Source organism: Zingiber officinale, chromosome 2B (assembly GCF_018446385.1).
Source record: "Zingiber officinale cultivar Zhangliang chromosome 2B, Zo_v1.1, whole genome shotgun sequence".
NCBI classification, from domain to species: domain Eukaryota; kingdom Viridiplantae; phylum Streptophyta; class Magnoliopsida; order Zingiberales; family Zingiberaceae; genus Zingiber; species Zingiber officinale.
The window spans coordinates 93,554,067-93,562,071 of record NC_055989.1 but is presented as its reverse complement, the minus strand read 5'-3'; the positions used below and the strand labels follow the sequence as shown (position 1 = coordinate 93,562,071).

At 40.2% G+C, this 8,005-nt stretch overlaps 1 protein-coding gene across 1 annotated transcript; it reads right to left on the bottom strand.

Annotated features, from left to right (window-relative positions):
* Window positions 1-335: 335 nt before the first annotated feature.
* On the bottom strand, window positions 336-7,712 carry LOC122046403 (protein ROLLING AND ERECT LEAF 2-like). The gene is made up of 4 exons (XM_042607092.1): window positions 6,024-7,712; window positions 4,640-4,842; window positions 4,192-4,415; window positions 336-1,858 (listed from the first exon to the last, which is right to left on the bottom strand). Exons 1-4 carry the CDS (start codon window positions 7,414-7,416, stop codon window positions 1,102-1,104), a joined length of 2,577 nt encoding a protein of 858 aa, XP_042463026.1. The 5' UTR covers window positions 7,417-7,712; the 3' UTR covers window positions 336-1,101.
* Window positions 7,713-8,005: the final 293 nt, after the last annotated feature.

Below are 8,005 nucleotides of genomic sequence, written 5' to 3'. Positions count from 1 at the left end.
TTGGTACAGTGATGAACGAGAAGCAATTACTAGAAAATAAATTAAATCAAACAGATATGAAACTTGTGCTCAAATCAGCTCGGTTATTTCAGCAAGAACAGGATGCATACATACCCTTATCCTTAACGCTGAACTGTGGTAGCTCTGTCTCATTACTGTGTGTTTAACATCAGACCTTACACGCTTCTTCCGACTTCAACGTGCTGACAAGTAAAAATGAGAGATCAAGTGAACAAAAGGTGAGTGCCCAACTGGCCATCAGTTTACCAAACCCTGCAGAATGACGACTGCATAATTTGTTCCATTGAAATAGGAACTGGTAATTGAGAAACAAATTAAAACAAGAGCAAGATCCAGATTTAGATAGATCATAATAGTGCAGCTCTTTCACTGTCAAACTACATAAGCACAAGACTCAGCCAAAATAGATTAGATCCATTTATGTTTCTCGACAAAGAATTGGCGTTACAAAACAGTGATGCTGGAAGCATCATTGATTGATAACTCCCCCCTAATAGCATGATATTTACATAAATTAGCATTCATTTGTTCCAGGCTTGAATCAAAACTATGCACAGATGGTAGATCCAATTCAACCACCTAGAGGGCACGAATATTTTTCACAAAAGATTACAGGCAGTCTGCTTGTGCGATCCAATGAACTCAGCTAAACAGATTGGTGCTCAGTGAAGAAACAAATGAAAAGCTCACTACAGCTATCCTACCTCCGATTAGTGCTCAGTGAAGAATATCTTCCTTATCAGAGCCAATGCAATCAAAAATCTTTCTACCCTCTGAAGTATCAACAAACTGATAAATTCTACTAGTTACTCCAAATACCACCAGTAGGGTCCAAAAGTATGTGCATGCAATTGGGTACCTTGTGAAGGTGCATATCATGGCATACCTTACAGTCTACGCTGAAGCCTCTCATCACAACTAATGAGTACATTCTGAGATCTGCTCATACGCTAGCACTACAGGATTCTGTTCTTTCTGGACCGCACATGGATATGACCAATTAGAAAATAGTTATAATCTCCAACTGGTAGTGTAATCAGCCCTTTGAAAAAGAAAATCCAAAATTCTTTAAACACTCTCTTAACCATCTGAGATTCTAACTCTCTGATACCTCTTCAGTGTCTCCATGGAAAAATTCTCCAATGCTTGAAATATTGGACCTAACCCCATTCTTAAGTTACTTGCAGTTGCCTGCTGCACTTGTTTGATGGCCTCTTCATGCCGGGCTGTCTCTTCGTCCAATCTTCTCTTTATAGAATCCAAGGGCATCTTGTTCTCATGATGTAAAACCTCATTGGAAGTGGATAACACTGTTTTATCTAGTACATCTTCCAGCTCATTTAATCCATTTTCCTTTTGCAGGGACCTAAGCCTTCTTGTAAAATCTTTGGACAAATATTCAGTCTTCAGTTTCTGCTGTTGCTCCTCGTTTTGTGTCTCCCACAGCCTGTGTACATTTGTTGCAAAAGTCCGCATTGAGACTATCACTTCATCCTCAGATAGGCCTACTATGTGATGCCAATCATTTGTGATTACAAATGCATCAGGGGCACCAATCCTGCTCGGGGAGAATGGTGCAATCCCATCAGGCGTCTCTTCCCTTTCATGGAGAAGCCATTTCAGCAACCAACCATTCAGGCATTCAATATAGGCCTTTTGTGCATGGACCCAATTAGTGAAACAGGAACACCAATTTAGGAGTTCAGCTTCCAATTCTATGGTGGCCTTAGTTACAGAGCTACCTGTTCTGGCAACAAGATCATGACTTCTGCTTTCAATGATAGCCTGAAATTGCTTGTGATGGCAATCAAGTACAAACCTCCACATTTTGACCAATCTGCAAAGCAAAATACATGTTTAAGCATAAATGTGTGGTATTAAAGCCTAAAGGGAGCACAATCTGGTCCAAGATGCCAAGATAAACCCAACTTTAATACATGGTGTATGCTCAAGAGGGATACACTTAAACCAAACCATGTGGAGCTTAAGGAAGGGTCACATTCATGCCCCCCTAAACACCAATGGTGGATTAGCTCCACATCAAGACACTTTGCAATCAGAAATTTTAGAGAATTCTTCGTTTCATTTGAAAAATGATACCTAGGTAGAGACCAAATAGATAATTAAGGATATGTATGTGGAACTAATTAGAGGAAGAAATATTTTCTATTAATCTCACACAAATAAATGAGTAAAATACAAGTCGAAGATCATTATCTCCTTCAAATGTAAAACAAGAAGAATATGCACCAACAGAACATAGCTTTCATTCAATTATAGATATAGACTCGATATAACTTAATTTCCTGGTTTTTTTACAGTACCTACAGAAATACTCTCCTTTTCTTTACTGACACTGGTTCTTAGTTCAATTGCTAAAAATGTGTTTCTATGTATTCATATTATGCAACTAATCTTCCTAGATCAGTTTCTTCAACATTATTCTTTCACTTCACTTCCATCTGCTTTAGACTATTCAAGCATTTTCCCATAATATGATAACGAAAGTATCCCAACATGAACCATTTTAATTTCTTTTGTAGACGACTTCAACATTGTGATCTATCTTATCAAGTATTTGTTCAGCTGTTCCTAATAAGCATAATATCCCTATGAATTTAAGATCCAAATTGTGTATTTGTTTACATAGACAATGTTATATTACAGCTGTGGTGAATATCCATTTGATATTCACATTCGAAATTATGTGTTTGCTTACATACACAATGTTATATTACACCAGTTGTGGATTTGCAAAAAAAATTTAGGGCCCCACATGTCTGGCTAAACAAGCTCTCCTTCTCTACTTGCTTACTCAACCCATATTTAGGGGCTATTGAATGATATAACATTTTGAAAATTTTGTTCAAGCTAAAATTAGCATTGTTATTATCCAACTATGTTTTCTTTAACATACAATGTATTGATATCCAACCAGTGCAGTATCAGACATTTGCTGTCATATTCCTAACACAGCTAAAACCAACCTAAACCTGAAAGAAAAGAGCTTGAACTATGCAAGTTCTTTTCTTTAACAGCCATCCAGATCACCTCAAATTGATAAAAATTATTCATTCAATGCATAAGACTGTAGTTCGAATCATTATTTTAAAGGTGAACCCCAGAGTTTCATGAATGGACCACTTCAACTATTTACTAGTTGGTCACCCTGTTAACTGGCCATTTTAAAGTGCAGTTAGGGAAACCACCAAGTGGCTTAAGCAGATGATTAACCAAGGTGGTCCAAGTGGGTCTAGGAAAATAATAATAATTTTTTAAAAAGTTGTTAGTTTTCCTTGGACTACGATTTTGCAATCAACAGTTTGACATCGTTGCTTAAAGATACTTGATGTAATGAAAAATGGGTTTGCTTTTACTTCTATTTTTCATTTTGTTCTTTTGACATTTTGTATTGAACACCTTCTCTTTATTTTGAGTTATTTGTTACTTAGTTCTTGATTACCTCTTGATTATATTATCACCTAGTAAGGTAACTCAAGTGAGGTAACCCTTCTTAAATGGAATCATGATCGTTTTACTTGATATCAAAAAGTAGCCCTAGTTCTCCTCATTAACTCATCCAACACTCATAAACCTCCCACCCATGCGATTTCTGCCTCCCCTTTTCACTCGATTGTGATAACCTTCACCAATCTTCTTTCTCTTCCCTACGCATGTTCTCCCTCTTCTCCTATCTCTTCTAAATATTGATAGCCTCACCTGCAAATGAAGAAAATCAAAAAAGAAAATAAAGTTACAGAAAGATTTCACCAGCAGCACTTTTCCTCTATTAACTTTGATGGAGCAAGGGAGAGGAAAAGCCAGGGAAATCTTTCCTTAGTTTTGGTAAAAAAAAAGAAAACACTCATATTCATGTGCAATGGAGCTCACTTAAAAAAAATTATTTTATTTCAAATCTGTTATGATTGATGTTTTCGATAAAATAAGTTTGAAAAGTTTAAGCTCCTCACCCTCTTTTCTTCCTTGGAAGAAAATAGTTGGATGGAAAATACTTCACAACACTTTTTGTATGAGATTTTTTGCCTATTTTTTTCCTAGTTAATTTTTCCCTTTGTAGGAAAAAAAAAAGGCATTAATCACAACAAACTTAGAATTTTTTTCATAGGATGGATATTAGTGTAATAGGTTAATGTTACAAGAAAGGCGTACCCTTGGATTAGCTCAATCAGTTGAGGCCGCAACTCCTCATCTCTTAACTTGTGTATCCTCTTAGAAATGTGACTGGCCGATCTAATTACAATGTTTAGCTTGGTAAGTAGATTTCTTATTGAAGCCCTGGTGGAATCAATCAGTGAAGACTCTGCACCATTTTCATCCAAAATTTTGAGTTGGTTCCACTCCCTTTCATAATTGATTCGCAGTCTTTCTTCTTCCTGGAACAAGCAAGAGCAAATATCATTTCAAATCTGACAATGATTCCTCCATCCATAATTCAACATAAACCACTGATGCAGCACTGAACGAATGAGTAAATCACAGACCAAAACCTTTTTAATTGAAAGTTCATCTAAATGAGAGTTTGAGAGTCCATTTATAGTGCAAAAAAGAGACCCATTAACCTAGCCCTAACTTCTCCATACGTGTAATATAAATTTACCTGAATGATCTTATGAAGTCTTTTCTCCCATACATATAACTTCTCCAGCGTTGATGAAAGTTTGCCAGGATCAAAATCACCCAAATCATGGTTTTTTGTTGTCAGTGATCTTGCAGCAGTTAAATGCTGTGAATTGGTGGACAAAGGTTGTGACTGTGTTGGAACAGGCACATTGACGGGGGCCAACATCTTAGACAGTAGTACTGCAGAAAGATGAAAGAACAAGTTAAACCTTGATACTACTCAAAAAAAAAAAAAAAAAAAAAAGGAGACATGAAATAGAGCCAAGCAAATTGCAGAGTCTATTACACAATAGACAAAGAGGACTTATCCTATATGTAAGAAACAGCAATCTTCACAAAAAGTGTACTTATAAAAAATACATTGGCCTGAAGATGACGGAATTTAGAATTAGTGAGATGCCTTGCAGAAACTCATCTCAAAGCAGCAAAGATTTGCTAGGAACTACCACCTAAGAAGAAAAATCTTCAATAGTGAAAGATTTGAGGACTTTCATGTTGATGGTAATTCAACTAGTGGAAGTAAATGCCAAAGTTTAAAAAATAAAATAAAATCATTTACGAGCTATGCTAATGAGGACAAAACATTATACTAGTTGCATTGAGAGGAAATCATTTCAAAGTTAGAGAAAGTTATATTTACTACAACTGAAGAAATGCCAAACAGCACAAAGCAGAAAACATTATTATACTTATGGTACATGTATTGTAAATTTTCTCAAATTTTAACAGCTAGACTACTGTTTCAAACAGAACCAACAATAACAATATTCAGCAAGGAACATTCTATGCAACCAGTAAAAACAGGTGAAAGTTAATTAATCAGATAAGGTGAATACAGCCTTGCATAGAACTCAAGGGTGGGAGAAGACTCATGTTGTTGACCGCAAAAAGTTGTGACGGATGTGCATCTAGAAGCAATATTCCTACTTTTAAAGTTCAGCTAATTAAGCACACGTACTTTGGGTGGAAAAATAATTGTTTTTGTCTAAAGACAGATAATGTTCAAATGTATATTAGACGGGCGGCCCAATCAAATCTAGTAAGCTAGCATCTGTAGACAATGATTGGAAATCAGCATCATGAAAATATCAGATTAACTGGGAGAAAGTCAACTTACAGTGTCAAAATAGACTAATTTGACGTTATTGGCATAAATTTTATCTATGTATGCAATATCAGAAAGGGTCCTGGTGTTTAGCATGGACAAGATAGTAGCTGGAGAACTATGATGCGGTCAGCAAGATCAAATCCATGTCATACAAGTGTAGGTGTTGGTCAAAGACACAGAAGGTCAAATGCAAGAGACATACAAGGCATCATATTTGACTAAAAAGAAAAAGATCCAATGGTGATGAACCAACCTCTCAAAATCCTGTTCCTTGGTCTATACTTCAACTTGCCAACTTCAAGAATCTCAGAGACCTCTTTACCGCAGTGGGCTGCTGATTCGAATTGTTCTTTGATATCCTTCGCGACATCCATTATATCCCTTGTCCCATGTATAAATAAACTATCTGGCTTGGTGTCATCCGTGATAGGTGATGTTTCATCAGCAAAACTAACGCTTCTGTTTTTTGTAAGTATTTCCTTCTCATCGTCTTCAACTTTACTGGCCTGAGAAATACCCTGACTCTCTTCTTTTGCCTTTGAAGAAACTGGATCAGCATTCTCATTGGCTTCTTGTTCCATTGTAGCCACATTCGAGCTCCTCCTACTGGAGAAAGTTCCAGTTGCTTCCGCAGTGGAACTTCTCCCACTTGAGACTCTGGAATCTGTATCCTTCCCTTTCAACTTCTTCTTAGTCAAGTCCCCCTTCCTCTCCTTCCCAGCTTCCTTAATGGACTCCTGCTCCGTTTCCTCTTCCAAATCAGGGATGCCTTCCTTCTCTCTTACCTCGCTTGAGTTAGGACTGCTGGTCATCGATCCCCCACCATAGGTTTCCCCAAAGAACCTCGGCGTCGTCTGCTCATATGAAAAAAAAGGGTTGAAGAAGTCCCAAGCGGACCCTTCAGGTGGCGGCGGTGGTGGGGGTGGATCGGCAGGTTTATCTTCCCTCACAGTTTGGTTCTGACCATAGAATTTCTCATCTTGAACAGGTAGGGATTGCATTAACTCTGTTGGAGCACCGTAACTTGGATAGCCGTATCCATACTCGTAGCCATATCCCACATAAGCTGTATTGGACCATTGTGGATAGGGATTCTGATAGACAGTCGTGGAAGAGAACGTCGACGCCTTCTTCATATAGTAGTAATTAGGGATGGGGGCACCATAATATGGATGCTGAGCAAACGACCGCGATGAATCTTCGCCGCCTACATCGATTTCGCTACTTTCTCCGGCGATTTCATCAAGTTCCGTGTCGGAAGGCAGATGCAAATGAGAATCGTCAGAAAGCGAGTGCGAGTGCGAATGCGTGAGCGAAGCAAAAGTAGAAACTGAAGCTCCCACCGCACCGCCACTGGCGCTCTCCCTGTCCGACCTTTCCATCTTGGCCTTCACCTTGCCCTTGCCTTCAGCGGGTGGCAACGTGAGCACGGGGGACGGCGGCGGCACCAGCGCCGGCGCTGCCACGAGCTCCTCCTGCAAGAACCGGTTCAGCGCGTCCCCGACGCGGCCGAGCGCGCTGAAATAAGCAGCGTGCGCAGCTGCGAGCGCGAACCGGTGCTCGACCGCCGCCCGAATGAGCTCTCGCCGCTCCCGGCACAGCATAACCAGCGGTGGCTCCTCCGCCTTAGACCTCCCGCACCCCATCACAAACCGCCTACTGCGCCGCCATTGCTTCGCATTCCCAACAAAAAGCCGCAGCACCCTCCCAAGCCAACCCTAACCTAAAACAAACCTCGAACACCGACTCCAAGTTCGCCCCCTCACAATGCCAGGCAGGTAAGCTCAAAAAAACCTCTCTTTTCTCATTTTTTAGGGCTTCTGGCTTTTGCTCCAGCCATCGATTTGGGTTTGGGAGGAAAGGGGCTGAGACCAAGCAACGGAAGGAAGGAATATCAGGAAATGCAGAACCATAAAGAAAGAGATGAACAAATCGAGGAACAAGAAGGGGGACATGTAGAAGAGAGAGAGCGCGCGCGCTGAGGGATGAGAGAGAACCAGCGTGGATTTTTACAGATTCGCGTTCGACAATTGCGCCACCCGCCTGCGATACCCGTGTCACCATTGGCTGTCCCTCGACAATTGGGAAGCACTGTGTCGAGTAACTGGGAGGAAGGTATCCAGGACCCGAGGGAGGGACCACGTGGAGATCGCATTAAAAAGCGAGCAGCGGAACGTGGCGCGGCGTGGGACCGAGCTGCGTACGGTTCGTGTGTCCATTGCCCAGACCCCGCGT